General features: G+C 50.1%; 7 protein-coding genes across 7 annotated transcripts; 5 read left to right on the top strand and 2 right to left on the bottom strand.

Annotated features, from left to right (window-relative positions):
• Positions 1–283: 283 nt before the first annotated feature.
• Positions 284–1,609, top strand: BO97DRAFT_456918 (pepsin-like aspartic protease; the record flags this gene model as incomplete). Its single annotated transcript, XM_025699193.1, has 4 exons — positions 284–376; positions 430–551; positions 610–1,151; positions 1,210–1,609. 4 exons carry the CDS (start codon positions 284–286, stop codon positions 1,590–1,592), a joined length of 1,140 nt encoding a protein of 379 aa, XP_025549406.1. The 3' UTR covers positions 1,593–1,609.
• Positions 1,610–1,659: 50 nt separating this feature from the next.
• On the bottom strand, positions 1,660–4,132 carry BO97DRAFT_373178 (uncharacterized protein). Its single transcript, XM_025692895.1, has 4 exons — positions 3,887–4,132; positions 3,220–3,819; positions 2,292–3,137; positions 1,660–2,226 (listed from the first exon to the last, which is right to left on the bottom strand). Exons 1-4 carry the CDS (start codon positions 4,114–4,116, stop codon positions 2,109–2,111), a joined length of 1,794 nt encoding a protein of 597 aa, XP_025549405.1. The 5' UTR covers positions 4,117–4,132; the 3' UTR covers positions 1,660–2,108.
• Positions 4,133–6,249: 2,117 nt separating this feature from the next.
• On the bottom strand, positions 6,250–7,180 carry BO97DRAFT_436301 (uncharacterized protein; the record flags this gene model as incomplete). Its single annotated transcript, XM_025697776.1, has 3 exons — positions 6,250–6,510; positions 6,577–6,971; positions 7,042–7,180. 3 exons carry the CDS (start codon positions 7,178–7,180, stop codon positions 6,250–6,252), a joined length of 795 nt encoding a protein of 264 aa, XP_025549404.1.
• Positions 7,181–7,596: 416 nt separating this feature from the next.
• Positions 7,597–9,398, top strand: BO97DRAFT_394772 (Zn(II)2Cys6 transcription factor domain-containing protein; the record flags this gene model as incomplete). The annotated part of the gene is made up of 3 exons (XM_025693997.1): positions 7,597–7,803; positions 7,875–8,582; positions 8,664–9,398. The coding sequence occupies exons 1-3, from the start codon at positions 7,744–7,746 to the stop codon at positions 9,396–9,398; spliced, it is 1,503 nt and encodes a 500-aa protein (XP_025549403.1). The 5' UTR covers positions 7,597–7,743.
• Positions 9,399–10,048: 650 nt separating this feature from the next.
• On the top strand, positions 10,049–10,682 carry BO97DRAFT_456910 (phospholipase; the record flags this gene model as incomplete). Its single annotated transcript, XM_025699192.1, has 2 exons — positions 10,049–10,085; positions 10,153–10,682. 2 exons carry the CDS (start codon positions 10,049–10,051, stop codon positions 10,605–10,607), a joined length of 492 nt encoding a protein of 163 aa, XP_025549402.1. The 3' UTR covers positions 10,608–10,682.
• Positions 10,683–13,587: 2,905 nt separating this feature from the next.
• On the top strand, positions 13,588–14,325 carry BO97DRAFT_426771 (beta-ketoacyl reductase; the record flags this gene model as incomplete). The annotated part of the gene is made up of 1 exon (XM_025697157.1): positions 13,588–14,325. One exon carries the CDS (start codon positions 13,588–13,590, stop codon positions 14,323–14,325), a length of 738 nt encoding a protein of 245 aa, XP_025549401.1.
• A 747-nt stretch (positions 14,326–15,072) lies between these two features.
• On the top strand, positions 15,073–15,645 carry BO97DRAFT_479472 (putative quinol monooxygenase). The gene is made up of 3 exons (XM_025700699.1): positions 15,073–15,302; positions 15,354–15,381; positions 15,464–15,645. The coding sequence occupies exons 1-3, from the start codon at positions 15,118–15,120 to the stop codon at positions 15,590–15,592; spliced, it is 342 nt and encodes a 113-aa protein (XP_025549400.1). The 5' UTR covers positions 15,073–15,117; the 3' UTR covers positions 15,593–15,645.
• Positions 15,646–16,100: the final 455 nt, after the last annotated feature.

Below are 16,100 nucleotides of genomic sequence, written 5' to 3'. Positions count from 1 at the left end.
GAAGCATCGGTCCATCTGCATGATTCGCCTGACCGAGGTATAGCCACTTCAAGCAGAGAGATTGGGCGGTTGCAGATACGAAAATAGAACAATGAAACAAGCTGTTTCATTCCCATCTCGAAGAATCATCTAATTTGCCCTTCAGGGTCCACAATACCCACCATGCGTCAATTGTCTCACATTATTCTTGAAGACTTGGCATTGGCAAGACGACTTATTTAAACTGAGGCAAAGAGCTACATTCTTCATGATAGCATACTCTGGTTTACCTTTGACATTCAGAATGGCCTTGCGATCCGTTCTACTTGCATCGGTGCTGGCTACGGCCTCACTTGCCAGCGTCATCGACCTTGATATCAAGGTTCGCAATGGTTATGTATGTTTTTTCACGATGCTCGAACTTCTGTTTCATTACTAAGACGTCTCAAGAGAACTATTGAAGTAGACCTGGGAACCCCGGGTGGTCCGTATGACTTGCTCTTTGACACCGGCTCAGCGACACTCTGGGTGGTTGATGAGGATTGCAACGACGGATGTCCGAACGTGAGCGGGTAATTATATGATGGCACTGCATTCACTCAGCAAGCACTCACACCAATCCGCCAATAGGTACACCCGACACAAGTACAGTCCTACATCAACTGGCACCTACCTCGGAGTTGCAGACTCCATCGCCTACACCGGAGGCACCATTGACGGCTTCGGCGCTTCCGACATTCTCAGCATCCCCGGAACCAATGTCTCATACCGCCAGACTTTCGCTGTTGCAACCGCCAGCACATGGTCGGCGTTGGGAGCCGATGGCTTCCTCGGCCTTGGGTCCTCAACAATTGCCTTCAAGAACACCACCGCTCCGTTCGAGCAAATGATGCAGGACGGTCTCTTGGACAAGCCCCGGTTTGCGATCTACCAAGGCACGGGTGTCTCAACGACCTCACAGCCTAATCCCGTGAACAACGGTGTCTTCACTTTCGGGGGTAGCCATGAGGACATCTACGCGGATGGCGAGTTCCAGTGGATTCAAATGGAGTCGCCTTTTGAGGTCTACAAGACGGGTTTCCACGGAGTCCAGGGCCACAACATTACCGCTGACGGCAAGAACCAGTCCGGCCAGCTTCTCAACTGGTACGGCGATGTGGTCTTTGACACTGGTGAGGGCCCCTCTTCCCTGAGCAAACCTACTACGACCGACCACTAACCCATGACCAGGAGCATCTTCCATCAGCATCTCCGAATCCCACATCGACGAAGTCTACGCAATGACCCCGTTCTCGTATGCGGATCTCCTCAACGGCTACCGTCCGCTGTGCTCCGAATTCAACGACACCTGGTCCGTCTCCTTCACGGTCGGATTTTCCGGTGAAGCAGCCACGTTTACTCTCACGGGTGATCAGTTGGCGGTGCCGGGCTACGTGGATGATGATCACTGCTTCCCACCCTTCAATTCGTGGAACAGTGAAAACACGATCCTCGGTCAGCACTGGATGCAGAACTTCTACATGGTCTTTGACTTTGGGTCGTTTGACCCCGAGTCCTATAACATCCGGCTGGGCATTGCGCCTTTGAAGAAGGAGTATCGTCATCGAGCGTAAACTGCGCAATTCACGAATTATCTAGGTCTCGTGATTGCACAAAAGCAGATAGTAACTGGACAGCGGTGTAAGGTATACGCCTCGCCCTTCAAGGAAATTTATATCCAGACACCACTTAATAGAACATCAATCAATCATAAAAAGCATTCCCGATGTGTGCAGTTTCCTTGTCCATGATTACCTTCATGGTTAGCTAAGTTGGGCATATGGTGTCGAGTCATGCTTGGGGCAGCCACGGGGCGCGGAATCAGCTGACCGCGGGCGAAGAAGGAGCAAGTCGCAACTCTTCTACGATCCATTCGTCAACAACCACTTTCTCCCTTAACTTTCTATTGCCGTCTTGCTCAACTCGCTTCCACGGTTGGAAATTCTGATGATAAATGCCAACGGGGCAAATCGCATTTACTCCCACAGGCGATCCGTTGAATAAGCTGCCTTCTGGCACGAGTTTCCACTTCGTGGTCACGATTCTTCGTCGGCATGCAACGACATTCATATGTACGTGGTGCATTCCTCTCATTCAACGACCTCAGTAGTCCCCGGCTCTCTTGGTCCCTTTCCTAGCTCTGAGGGATCCAGTGTCATCTCAGGTTGCGGTACAATCGCATATCGCACGCGATCGCGCAGGAACCACCTGGATCGATTAGTAGGGACTTCATCACGAGTGGAGAGGTAAACGGGACGAGAGAATGAACATACCATAACGCAACGCTCAATGCCACGATTGCCGGCACCCCCAGTCCTACGCTCAGCCCGATGATCAATTTGTTATTGTTGAGGTGGTGCTTGTGAGTCGTCGTGCTATTGCTACCACTCGCAGAACTGCTAGCCGATGCGGTCGTGGTCGGTGGAGGGACATAAGACACCGGGCTTCCGGAGGTCGCGAGCAGCGTGCGCGCGCCCGATCCAAAGGGACTGGCACTCGCCAACGAAGCGAATGTGTTCATTGGGAACGTAGCTGTTGCCCCGGACGCCACGGTCAGAACCGTGGTCAACTCTGTCTCAATCGACGTGGTCGTCTGGAGCGCGACCGGGCAGTTGACGAGACCGCTGGACGCGCATTGCACGACAGTATACCGTGTCACCGTGGAGAGCGTCGTGGTCTCAAGACCCACGTCGCGCGGCGCGAGCGTCGCCGGCGGAGTGATCGCCGATGAGGCCGTCGTGGTTTTGCTGCCCGCACAGAGACTGGCGAGGGTGGTGTAGAAGACCGGCACGGTGGTGTTGGGCGAGGGCCCCCATTGATACGTATCCACCGCGACTGTCGCTCCGGCCGCAGCGCCCACCGCGAGGGTATATTCGGCCACCGCTTGGAATGCGCAGTCGGCATCCTTGCTAGTCGTGCCATTGACCTCCAGTTGGAAATCGGCCACGTAGGCGAAGACCTCCGCGCCGATCCCCGCACTAAACTTGACGGCTTCAAGCACGGAGAGCGACTCCGCGGGCGCGACGTCGAATCCCACGCTGGCTTCGAGCTGTAAGAGGGCCTGGAGGCTTCCGTAGCCCTGAATAGTAATCGGCAGGAATTCCACTTTTCCTCCGGGACTGTTGAGATCAGTGGCACGCTCCCTGATATTCTCTGTTTGGAGAACAGCATGGCTTATTTCCAGAGTTAGGAGACACTTACAGTGTAATGTCCGACATCCCCTTGTTGAACAGATCAAGCGCAAGCACCAGCCCATCATCCAACTTGATGTGGATCCCACTGCTGATATCAACTTCCGCCTCCGCAACCAGCACAAGCGAGACTTTGAACAGCGCGCCCGCGTCGAGTCCCGGGATCGAGAAGCCCAACATAGTCTCGGAGGTAAATAGATTCAACGTGTACGTTCCACCGGCCGACAGCTGCACATCCAGTTCCAGGTACAGCTCCAGGTTGTCAAATTCGAACTCCGCATGAACGCCAGGAAAGTCCTGGGTTGTGTTCAGAGTAAAGTCGAGATCCAGAGTTGGCCAGGCGGGCATGTCGACCAGTTCAAAGTGAGTCACACCATCGATGAAATCCTCCGCTGCGTCGTGCGCGAAGGTCTTGAGTCGGTCAATCGCTGCATTTGTCACATTTGCGAGCTCGTCTGTGATGCTTTCCACGATGTTGGTGACATTCAAATTTTCCTCCACGGTCAGGAAGCCGCTGACCGAGCCGTTGATGTAGCAAGACGTGCAGATGACCGCGAGGCCTGCGCTGAGATCCAGGGATCCTTGCTTCGATGCGCTGGAGTCATCGTTACTGCGAATTGAAGTTGGACATCAGCTTGCATGCGATAAAATTCCATACTGGCCGGATCATGCGGTACCTGGCTCCGATGGAGAAAAGAGTGGTATCAACCAAGCTCTTCGTCAAGACTGTCTCATTGGTTTTGTAGGTTGTGCCTCCCACTGCGCGCAGAGCTTGTTTGACCGCAATGGTGGTATCTTGGTCGGTGCCATGATGATTGGATCGCAAAGACGCATAGCCAGCACTAACCACCTGAACGATGCAGAAGAATTGCAGACAGGAGAGGGTGCATCTGCTCCAGCCCATCATGATTCACGCTCAAATCACCACACCATGACTTGCCTGCCTAACCTGGGGTTTAGACGGAAGAAATAGCTTGGGCGAAGGGCTTGTCGCATTGCTAAGCCTCGCTGAGCCCAACGTTAGTCTGCTGCAACTCGCTGTGCCGCCGGACGAGATTCGGCTATCTTCCAGCACAGCCGACACCATCTGCGCGCTAGCAGGGGTAAAGCTGCCTATTCCCCTCGCCAGGATTCGCCTTTTAAAATTAGCTTGCTAGCTCTCAGACCCGTGTGCTCCTAGTCATCTCTGATAGGAAATCGCTCATCTACTTTTTCTGCATCCGGTCAGCACTAGATATGCACCATCGCCATCCGCTCAACCACAATTCCAACAGCCGACAACTAGCGCATATTGGGGCTTTCGTGGAATTGCCGCAATCAGTCTCATCGTTTCTGTTAGCTGCATAGTTCAAGGTCACAGAGTACCTCGATGAGACGGAGCAATATCTGCCACAAAGACTGTACGCCTATGGGGTTCATTTTCTTCACTTCATTGCAATTCCTGTTCCCTCATACACACGGTTTGTACTGTACCAATACAGATCCAAAGCTTCCCGTTGCCTTTACAATTTTGGGTTGCAGGCATAGCAGAACCGAAAATAGAAGATGGGCACAATATGAATGAGACCGACGCGTTCGTCCAGCCTGTGGAATAGATAGCCCTTGTTGGAATTGAAGATACAAGCACATGGGGAGAAGCTTCGAGGGCTGGTTAGTTCTGCTATTGCCCAAGGGAACTCTTCTTCGGTATGTGCTTTTACAGGATGCCTAGCACATCACGATACGCAATGTCACTTCCTAGTTGTCAGGATTGGCTGACGTGGGCACATAACAGCACATACATACTCGGTCCACCGTGTATGCAGCATGCAGCATGAATGCGCTAAATCTCCTGGATCAAAGCCATCAAGTCTCCATGGCAAACCCTCAAGTGCCTCAACATCGCATGATCGGATCCAGAACTGCGGTAGTCGCTGGTATGTGCTGAGCGTGTAAACATTATCTCATACTGGTGCAAGTTCGATAACCTTATAACTAGAACTGAAGCAAGTCCGGCTAGATGCCAGTACTCTGTATACACATGGGGTCAGATTTCCCAAGGCTCGGCCATGTATCTTCTTTCCTGGCCTTCTTTTTGATTCTCACCCCATGAATTCTTATAAGAACATCTCGCGAAAGCTTGAAAGAATGGGTGGTTCTGTATCCCGTGTATCGACACAGACAAGCCACCCTAGTCAACCTGTTCAATTTCAGGTCTACTTTACAAATCATTCGAGCCAGTGAGAATTCTGATTTCATTCAAGGTGATATCGCGAGGAGGTGACCTGGACCTGGACCTCTGATATCGGGTTACCCTCCTCCCCTCCCACTAGACCTGCTCACTATCGGCCGACTCCTTCCTCGCGCCATTCTCATCAACCTGGAGGGTATCCCATCTTCCCAAAAGATACTCCAGAAGTAACCTCTACCGCCCATAATGTTCAGTGAAGGACCACAATCTCGAGGTCGACTTTTCGATACACCAGATCCTTCCCGTTTAGCAAGAGCGCAGCTGTGAGAGACTCATGATATACACCGTACACTTATGGTTTAATCTCCAGGGAGTTTTCTATTTTCACCGCTTGTGCTAGTATTAGTAGAAAGAAGGCGAGGAGCAAAACTCGACATTCTAGGTCAACTTTCTCCTAGTATTGCATTGACGTGACTCAGCTGACGAAAAGATGTGCAACATAATAGCAGCCGGGCCATTACTGGTCCGTCCTGAACTGTCATGGGTAGGTATCTGTATCTTGTCCCCGTGTTCGTTTCGATGTTCCAAACCGTGACCCTAACGACACTCGCCACAGTGGCAACCAGCACCCCCTCACTCAATTTATAGATCTTACATCACCGTCAAGGGATAAATAAGGACCCTAGACTACTTCAGGAAATGGTACCAGGGCAGAAGCACAAGTCATTTGCAAAATCTTGTCCAAGATCTCATCTCTTCAGGCATTATATTTGTTTGTTGAGGGGTATAGATTTACATGATGTATCCATGCCAAATGAAAATGGACAATCACTGGCACAGTGCCTCTCGCTCTCAGAGGCAGTCTTTACCTCAGACTTGTTCCACCAAAGGAGATCTGGTAATTGAAACGACCCGGTCCCCCTTCATGTCTTTCCAGCTAGGAATGATAAATCCCGTGCCAAGGTATATCCAAACCACGGCATACTCCATTAACAGTCCCATGAGGACAAACGGAGTGATCGGGCCGGCAAGATCGTTCCATCGGAGATCGCTGGCATGGAACACCGAGAGAAACAAATAGGTGATGCGCACAATGAGAAAGGGTAGGGCCAGAGCCATCGCCTTGAGAATCTGCGATAGAACGGTCAGCTCAGTTGGAGGACGCAGTTGGCGGTTCTCACAAAGACAGGAACTCACAGTATAGCTTATGTGCGAGAGATCCGGGAGATGCATCCAGAAATACGCCTGCACGAGGAGTAGACAGGCTTCGAAAACCACAACAATACTATATCCGGCCTTGACGAGTTTCACCCCCGTCGCGATGTCGCTGGCACTATCACTGCCCTCAAGGCACCCACCGGCAATCTGCAGGCCTAACCCCACAAAGAACAGCATGCGCGAGAACATCAGACAGCGGTTGATTCGTGGGTTGATTACCTCCTTCTCGTGTGCCAGGATGATGCGGATGAATCCCAGGGTTGCGGCGATCAAGGGAAACACGCCCGTATTGAGCAGGATGATCGAGGCGACCATGATGCCAGTTTGGGGCTTGTGCTCAAACAAAATCACCAGACTGCCCGCAGCAACTCGAACTGCGAAATATGTCAGATTGATCATTCGCTTATAGCATGCGCTGAGTCCGAGGATGTTTGGAAAATTTACTGAGGGAGAAGAAGAGTATAATCAGCCATGACATACGCGGCCGCTTGTGACGGTAGTATGCGTGGTATGCTGATATGAAAATAACAGGGATATAGAAGATGATCTGTGCGATGCTGGCTTTGGAGTGGTCGTTGAACATGATGGGCGCGTTCGACTGCTGCGGGTACATATATGAAGAATCGAACCGGCACAGGTAATATTGGAGGCGATTGGGAGATGAGAAGATGTTCAGTGAATTTTTGAATCCTGAAGTCGGAGAAGGGCCGAGACAATGTCAATCGAGGACTATTCGTATGATTACCCATTTTTCTGGACCACTTCTCCCCATTATATACAATTTCTTCAAGCTGTGATAATGCGATGTAGGGCTTTTAGGATGTTGGGGATAAGCTCAGCCTCTCGCAAGATGAACCCCCTTTTTGGACTAGCGGTGATGTTAGTCATCCATATCGCCCCAATTTTTCCCTCTTGGGCATTGACTCAGCCCCAAATCAACTCCCCTGGCCGTCGATCTTGGAAACCTCATGGCACGCAAGATGCAGCCTATTTAGGACTAATCTCACTCTTGTATAGTTACGAATAAGCCTCAGTCTTCTCCACTGACTTGGGTCACCTCAGCCATCTCGGATCAAAAAAATTTCACCTTGTCTTAAACCGACTGAGGGCAGACTTACGGGGCAATCCAGGCCCCACTCGGGAAGCATGGTTGGAGTCGCCGGAAAGTCCAAGGGTTGCAACACCTGTCGAGCACGGAAAATTGCGGTAGATGCATAATCCGCCCCCTCACCCTGTCGCTTATCTGAACACTAAATGCCTCAAATTAGTGCGACCAGCAAAGGCCGGCATGTGCTCGATGCACTCGATCGAATCGAGTGTGTGGCGGGTATGAGCGGAACAGGGTTTTTGTCATGATACAGCCAGGGGCGAAGAAGAAACACGTCTATCTCAAATCTTCTCCCTCGCCGTCAGAGTCACCAACTGAGATTCCTCCGAGCTCCGTCGAGACACTGACACCGGCACCTGCTGGGGACGATCAAGCACTCTACTCATTTACGGAGAGAGCACCAGCTTACAAGCTGCTCCAGAGGCAGAATGAGAGCCATAACCTGGTCTTGTCTTTTCTCGCCAATTGTTTTCCAGCGGAGTGGTCTACATCCCCTTCCAGATCGTGGATCACACTTCTGGCAGGCCTACCCACAGAAATTAAAGCCCTGGAAGTAAGTAGTGCCGCCCTCGCAGCCGCAGCGGTGGGACACAAATTCAACAACCCGGCATTGGTCCACTACAGCCACAGCCTCTACACTCGAGGACTCCAGCAACTGCAGCATGCGCTATGGAATCGCAGGCTTGCCCAGGACGATGCAACTTTGGCTGCTTGCATGGCTCTCAGTCTGTATGAGGCAATGGAATGCCCGAATGCCGGGTCAGAGGGGTATTTCGGGCACTGCCAGGGCCTTCTTGCCTTGGTGGAAGCGCGTGGGATTGAAGCCCACTGCTCCGGGCCCGGTCACCAATTGTTCCTCGGTGTCCGAATTCCAGGGGTGAGTGAATTTCTTGCTAGCTGGACCACGCGCCGACAAATCACATGAATGTCGTCCGAAAACTCACCTCCTCAACCACAGATAATATACGCTCTGGAGAACCACTCTTCAAGTTTTCTCTTCGACTCTCCGTGGATGAATCAACCCTGGGGTCAAACCCCGAAAACCTCCTTCACGCAGGTCGTCGATTGTCTCGCGCAGGCGCCGGGGATTCTCCAACGGGTCTTTCTCTTACCCAGTCTCAGCCCCAACCAACAAGCAGAGGCTTGTTTCCAGCTGATCGCGGAATGCTGGCAAATCGACGAGCAGCTGGACACGATCTACGCGGCGATGCAGGATGGCAGGTCGGACCTGCTCTACTGGCCAGTTGCCTCAAGCTATCCCGCTCGGTCGACAGCTGGGCATTGTGAGAACCTCTTCCCCTTTGTCTTTCATTTTGCAGACTTCGAAACCGCAGCGACGCTCATCCTGCTGTGGGCGGTGCGGGTCTTGCTGTGGTCGGGTTTGTGTAATCTGTACAATGGCATGTTTCCGGATTGCTGGATGCTACCAGCTAATAAGCCAGTGGGACCGCTTAGAGCCCTCGGTCATCGGAGGGAGTATATCTCCATGGCTAAGAATGTCTGTCAATCGGTCGAGTACCTGATGCAGGATGGATTTCTGCTGGCGGGACCGCTATCGGTTACCCCGGCGCTGGGGATCGTGATCGACAGTCTGCGGTATCAGCCTGGACATGCCGCGGTGGTTGCATGGCTGCGGGCGGCTTTGGACCTTGTTCGGCAGAAGGGGTTGGGAGTGTTGGAGCATAGTCGTTAGTTTGTCCGGTCTGATAATAATAACTGGAATGTATGTACTGTACTGTACTCTATGTGGCTCTGATTAGCTGCGAATGGGTCTTGACTTGTCGTTCGATCCTGGCAGCTGCGTCAGCGCAAGAGCCCCTGTATCATGTAGCGAGAGGGAGTGGGGAGCTTGAGGCCGCTCTCAATCAAAGGCGCCAAGCCCTGTCTAGCCGAAGTTCTAATCCTAGCTGGTATGCTCACTCTGACCAAGTGGAATCGCGTTCATGACCGCGGTGGATCGGACTTGAGGTTAAAGCAGGTGCGTTTGTTGTGCAGGATGCGACCCGCGTGCCGTGGAAGCAGGGCATGTCGAATCCCCACTCCGAATACGGGCGCACCCGAGCAACTTCAGTCTCTCTTTGTTCTATGTACCGGTTGCGGTTCAGCAAGGCTCTTTCTGCCATAAATGTTGGAACCCTCTCGAACCTAATTTACGAATCTCGATCATTCTATCCCCGTGTAGGCCTAGACATATCTCTCGTGTTCAAACTTTCTAGCCAGGGTTGTATGATATATTGTGGTGTCCGTTCCCGCGAGACCCAATCTCACATACCCTAGATACTCACGTTGCGTCGTACATTTTTCTTGAATTTGTGAATCGGGATTCAACAACAGGTTAACCACATGGCTCCTAAAAAACAAACTAACCCGGCTGCCCGAGGTATGTCTGCATGTCAAGGGACTATGGGATAATTCAACAGACCAGGGCTAAAAGTGTGTTACCAAAGCCGCCACTTGCGGGGTATCCCGCCCAACGCAGCAGCAAAAGGAGACGTGCACGGATTACCTGCTCTTCGATGCCACACTACAGGAGTTTCTGACCTACAAGCGCGACGCGCACGGGCGACCCCCCTGGCTCGACTGGACGGATGACGGTTGTTCAGCCTCGGTGGACTACCCGCTGGGCTTCAACTTCCACGACAGCTGTCTGCGCCACGACTTTGGATACCGCAATTACAAGGAGCAGGGGCGCTTCGACCACGCACCATCGAAGAAGGCCATCGATGTGCGTTTCAAGCAGGATATGATGGACATGTGTCACGGGGTGACGACGCCGTGGCATCGCCTTAATAGTCATTGGAACTGCGTCAATTGTGCTCATCTATACTATCGCGCGGTGCGGTGGTTCGGGAAGTTCGGCAGGCACGTCCCTAGAATCCCCCCGTTCAGTAAGAAGCGGTAATGGTAGAGATATGGGTATATTTCTTCCCTATGGTATTCATGTATTTCCTCCGCAACATTGGGAATATCCTCGCGGGTAGAAATAATCAAGATTGCAGTTGCAGTACAGAGTCGAGTGTGGATAATCAAGAATGTCTTGAATCGTGCCATGCCCTTTCTTCAAGAGACAAATCGTCCTACCATAATAATTTGTCCTGCAGTATTACTTGGCTGTGGTCTAGTAGATAACCACACACTACCACACACTATCGAAAAATGCATGGTGCCTACCTATTGAGTATTGATTTCTGCGGGACCAGGTCAATCGGCTATTGTGAGGGGAGGGCTTTCTTTCTCAATAAAGCAAAGACTACTGATAACACTTCATCGAAGCATCATTGGTCTAGTGGTAGATTTTATCGTTGCCATCGATGAGGCCCGTATTCGGATCATGGATGATGCACCCCACATTTTCCTTTCTTCTTCTTGCATACTCCCGTGTCTTAACACTCCAAAAAAAAGTCTGACGAATAAACCACCAGGTTTAGATGTTAAATAGAACCTATGACCATGAAGTACTAACAGACTATACCTCACCGACTACCCGGTCCTTAGCATAATCCAAAAAGGTATTTTAAAGCTAATAGAGATTAACTTTATTCCTTGGCGAACTAGCTGATGTCTAGTTCTTTCTATTATCGATAACATCCCTCAATTGCTAAGTACAGAATTAACGTACTTCATTACAGTTACTCAATTCGCATTTCTCTGCCTGTATCAGGAACAGTTTCCCCCTGAATACCTAACTTGGTTATTGCCTTGGCCGATGCCATATGGTCGACCTGGAAGCCAGTAAGTTCTAGATATATCTAGTAAGATCAAGATATATCTAGTAAGATCAAAATTCCGATATAGCCTCTTGTGCACAATTGAAACAGGCTTGAATGATCAGTGGACTCTCACAATTGTCCTGTTTGGTATTAAGTGAGCGGCTGTATTGACTACTTAGGGAACCTTATTCCGAGCCATAATCTCCGTGTCCCAGTTGATCAAGGTTCTTACGATATTTTGAACGGCAGCAGTTGCTTTTCTCCCCGTATAATGATCATGCCGGCACATTGCTATTGGGTTTGGCACCAAATCAAGTCCTACTCCCCAGCCCGTCGAGCCGGGAAAAATGGTCTGATTCCGGCTTAAATACGTACGTACGAGCTTTATCAGATGGTATCCTTTGATCCAGGTGCCCGTTTCATCTTTCCTTCATCACTAGATACCCCACACTCCCCACGCTTCTCGTCCCGCCAGGAAGACTCACGGCTGTCTCCGTCTTCGGTCATCCGCCGCACTCGGAGCTTTTAGACACAGCAGCATGTAGTTCGAGTTTATAAGTTGCCCCATACCCCAGCCCATCCGGGTCAATGTGAAACGAAAAATAACTCATTGTGCATCAAAGCTACTCAGTAGAAAAGCACAGCAATGTGGTGAGCCATGGTGAGCCATGACTCCGTGGGCGACCTTTGGATGGCTGGACCATGCTTCCTTCGCTCTGGGTGAACTGGATCCTCCTTAGCCTTAGAGAGAAGTTCCCATTTGCATGCTGAACTACTCCTACTAACACCACCAGCGGAATGCGCAGAACGAGTATTTGTGTCCTGTCCGCAAGTTCAATGGTAAGCCATGCGGGGTGACTGCGGTGTTATGGGATGCGTTAGCGGTTCATCATGCGCACCAGCATGAGCCCTGGAGGTGTTGTGGGATATAATACTGCTCTATGCACTACACTGGGCTTCTTCCCCTATCTGCCGGTCTTTAATATAACGCATTACAAAGAAAACACGAAATCAATGAAACGGACCATACGAATCTTAACCCGGTCAAATCTGCCTTTGCTCTCATTCAACTTTCACCCAAGCCTTGGGATGACCTTCTGATTGCATAGAACAAGCAAAACTTGCGCTCATTATAGAGACAACCTGCTGTGTTTTCAATACATACGACCACAGGGTGTGGAAAACAGGGCTTCCCGTCCGCTCAGCCGTACTTAAGCCACACGCCGGGAGGTTAGTAGTTGGGTGGGTGACCACCAGCGAATCCCTTCTGTTGTATGTTTTTTACTTTTCTCCCTTTTCCAATGTATTTCTTTTTGAGAGTCGCGTTCAGTATGAAGAGGCAGTTTACAGCAAGCTGGGTCAGCTGATATGGAAAGACCTAACTTGCTGAAGCCACGATCTGCGGATACCTTCGCTCACCGTAGCACACGGAGGACATTAACGAGGCAGTTCTCAATCAGTTGTGATGCGTTGTTGGAGTCTGGGTTGTGGCTTTCTCACAATTCCCGCTGTATAGGTTAATGTGCATGCAGCAGCTTCCCGAAGGAGATAGATTAGACTCCGAAATCACAGCCTACAGTCACAACCACTGACGAGTCATTGTTCGCAACAGCAATCACCTTGAAACTACGATATATAAGTAGAATGAATTAACCGTTTGATGTTGGCGGAGGAGTCGCCTGGAAACCCAGCATCTATATAGAACTACCACGACTGCTGGCCTGTAGTCCTTGAGAAGGATAACCCATCTCCAATCTAGAACAGGACCTAAACGACACCTTCTATATCTAGAAACCTCACTCATGACCATAGGGCCTGACCAAACAAGTTTTAATGACGCATTGTGGATCAGCTCCTGCCCCCGGCCATACCGCCACAATTTGCAAGGGCGGCTCGACACGGCCCAATAACTCCTCCCACTGTCGCCTCGTCCGCTCCATTTCAACATGTCCATATCCGCTCGCGCCAGCGTTTCGCCCATCTCTGCCAGCCCCATCTCATTGCTCAACAGCCGTGAGTGCGGGCTCATCACCTGTGCCGTGCTCGACAGGATTTTCCGGGCCGCCTCATCGTTCCACTTATGTAGGATTGACTTGAGGTAGTATACTCTGGTTTTATTGTCGCCGCTGGAGTCTATCTGACACTTTTAATTAGGAAGTACCAATACGAGAAATGACTTGCGAAGACTACCACTTCGGTCTTGATGTCAATGGCCACGGTACGATCAATCTATCTAAGCAGTTTGGAGGAGACAGTGAACTGGACTTCTTTATTCAGCTGTCAGGTATATACGGGCTACTGGGGACCGATATGCTCGCTAGTTACGCCGCCAGGAACGCATTCCAAGACCCTCGCCAATTTCTCTACACGCAGGGCTACGAAGGCATTGGGCTTTCAGAGCTCCTCAACCTCCTCGAACAGATCATCCGACATCCGCACAGAACACCCGTGGCTAGCCTGTTCATTCTTGGGTCTCGCGACACCCAGATTGACGTAAACGACCATCTTTGCTCAATCTTCCACCATCCAAAGTTTAGTCATATTATTACCGCAAAAGTAAAGCCGGACGGAGCTGAAGTCCAAAGGACCCCAACGCTGTCCACTGAAGAAGCCAGAACAGCTGTTCCCAAAGTTCAGGACCGCAAGGAGGCAAGCCGCGTCTTTCGGGAGCTCTTCGAGAGGAAGCTCGTTAAGTTATTGGGCTTATCCCAGGAAAATGTGCAGAGGTGCCGGTCACTCTCTGATCTGGGTACGGATACCTTGGCTGCCGTCGAGCTGCGAAACTGGATTGGTGTACATCTGTGCTCAAGTGCCCAGACGATGGAGATTCTGTCGCCGATGCCGATAGATGAGTTTGTGGAAATGGTGGCGAAACGATCTTCTTTGACTCCGGTGGGCCTATTTGAGTAAGGCATATTGCAAATTCATAGGTTTTTCCACCATGCTCCGGCGGATGGAATCGTTGCCTTGGGGGTCTTTTACAACTCCAAATCTGCTTCAGCAAACAAGCGGCACATGAAATTACACACCTTCTGGGTCAATAAAGAGAGCAGATTAGGTATTAATCAAATCTTGCCTAAGTCTCTTGATATTACCGTTGTATATTCTTCGAATGCCTGCTGCAGATCAACAGCCCAGGGGAAACTTGATGAGGCTGAGCGAATCGGTCTTTCGGGATTTGAGGCCGTTTGAGGCTCTGTTAAAGGCTTGTACTGCTCTTACTATCAAAATGTACATCATGATTAGCCTTGGACGCTATTTCCAGCCGCACACAAGCCATTCTTGTACTGTACAGTGCGGTACCATCTACACTTCGAGGTTTAAGTCCGAAGTTAACTCGAGATCAATTGGCCCATTCAATCAGCTCTGTGGTGTTGTCTGACGTGCATTCGCATCTAATCCAATCATGCGTCACCCCAGCCTATAGCTTCCTTACCATGCTTCAGGTGCTAATAGCAGTTGCAGGAAGATCTGGCCTTACCAATCAGATTTTAGTTAACAACTTAGTTGACTAATAATTCATTGATGATGACAAATTAGCTATTGCGCGTCAGATTTTAGTGCATGGCCAATGCTCAATGTCCAGATTTAAGGATATAACAATGTCCAGATCACGCTCAAGCGAACTATATCAGGCAAGCACGATTTAATTTTATCCAGCAATCCCCAAGCCCGTTAATCGAACCATAACGCAAGCTCAAAATGGCCTCCCCAAGCGCGGGTATTTCCCTGCACGTCACCGTCCACATCAGTCCCGAGAACCTGCCCAAGTTCTGGGAAGCAATGCACCCAGTCTACGAGAAAGTCATCGCCGAACCAGAGTGCACCTTCTTCGAGATCTACCAGTCGCCAGAGAACCCGGGAACTTTGTCCTGGGTCGAGAATTGGTATGCTGTTTCACTCACATACTGGGGAGAATGAGACTAACATTTTCAAAGGTCTCAATCCTTGGAATGGCTTTTTGAGGTACGCTTTTATGGATCGTTGCTACGAGATGACCAGTCGTCATGCGACAAGACACGAAGAACTAATGGTTTACATAAAATAGGTCCAAATCAAAAAGCCGTACTACCATGATTACTTGGCCGTGACCGAGCCGATGTTCATCAAGCCCCGCGAAGTGAAGATTTATAACCGAGTCGGTGCACCGTATTATATGGTCAAGTCTACTAATTGAGTATGGGCTTTGTCAATTTCAGTTGATCCGAACCCGAACGTCTTGAAAAGATGACATTCTGTTTGTTGTTATTTCTTATGTTTGTGCAGCTTATCATTGTAATTAAAGTATATGAACGTCATTGGGTTATCCTTGGTAGGTTACTAAAACCAAAGAAGGCGGTATATGGGACCTTGCTGAGCCCGTTGCAATTTTTGAAGCGACTGATTTGTTATATCTTGTCTTGCTCTGTGACGTTCATGTATCGGTCAGTCACATATTTCCGGATTTAAATGGGAAATCTACTTGGATCCATGGAAATTATGTTTTTTATATCTGAGTTTGAAAAATCCCAAGGCATTTTTGAAATAGCATGATAACACTGCTTGATTATAGGACTGACCTTTAGCGGTAGTATTCGATAACTTCTTGAAACAGATCCAGAACTAACACATAGTAATTTGTTCTGGTGCAAGGTCATTCTTCATAGCTTGTGCGACGGGTGAAACTGAAGAACAGTGAGCTAAAC

This window comes from Aspergillus homomorphus, assembly GCF_003184865.1.
Source record: "Aspergillus homomorphus CBS 101889 unplaced genomic scaffold BO97scaffold_31, whole genome shotgun sequence".
Taxonomy (NCBI): domain Eukaryota; kingdom Fungi; phylum Ascomycota; class Eurotiomycetes; order Eurotiales; family Aspergillaceae; genus Aspergillus; species Aspergillus homomorphus.
This window is presented reverse-complemented; position numbering and strand designations above follow the sequence as displayed.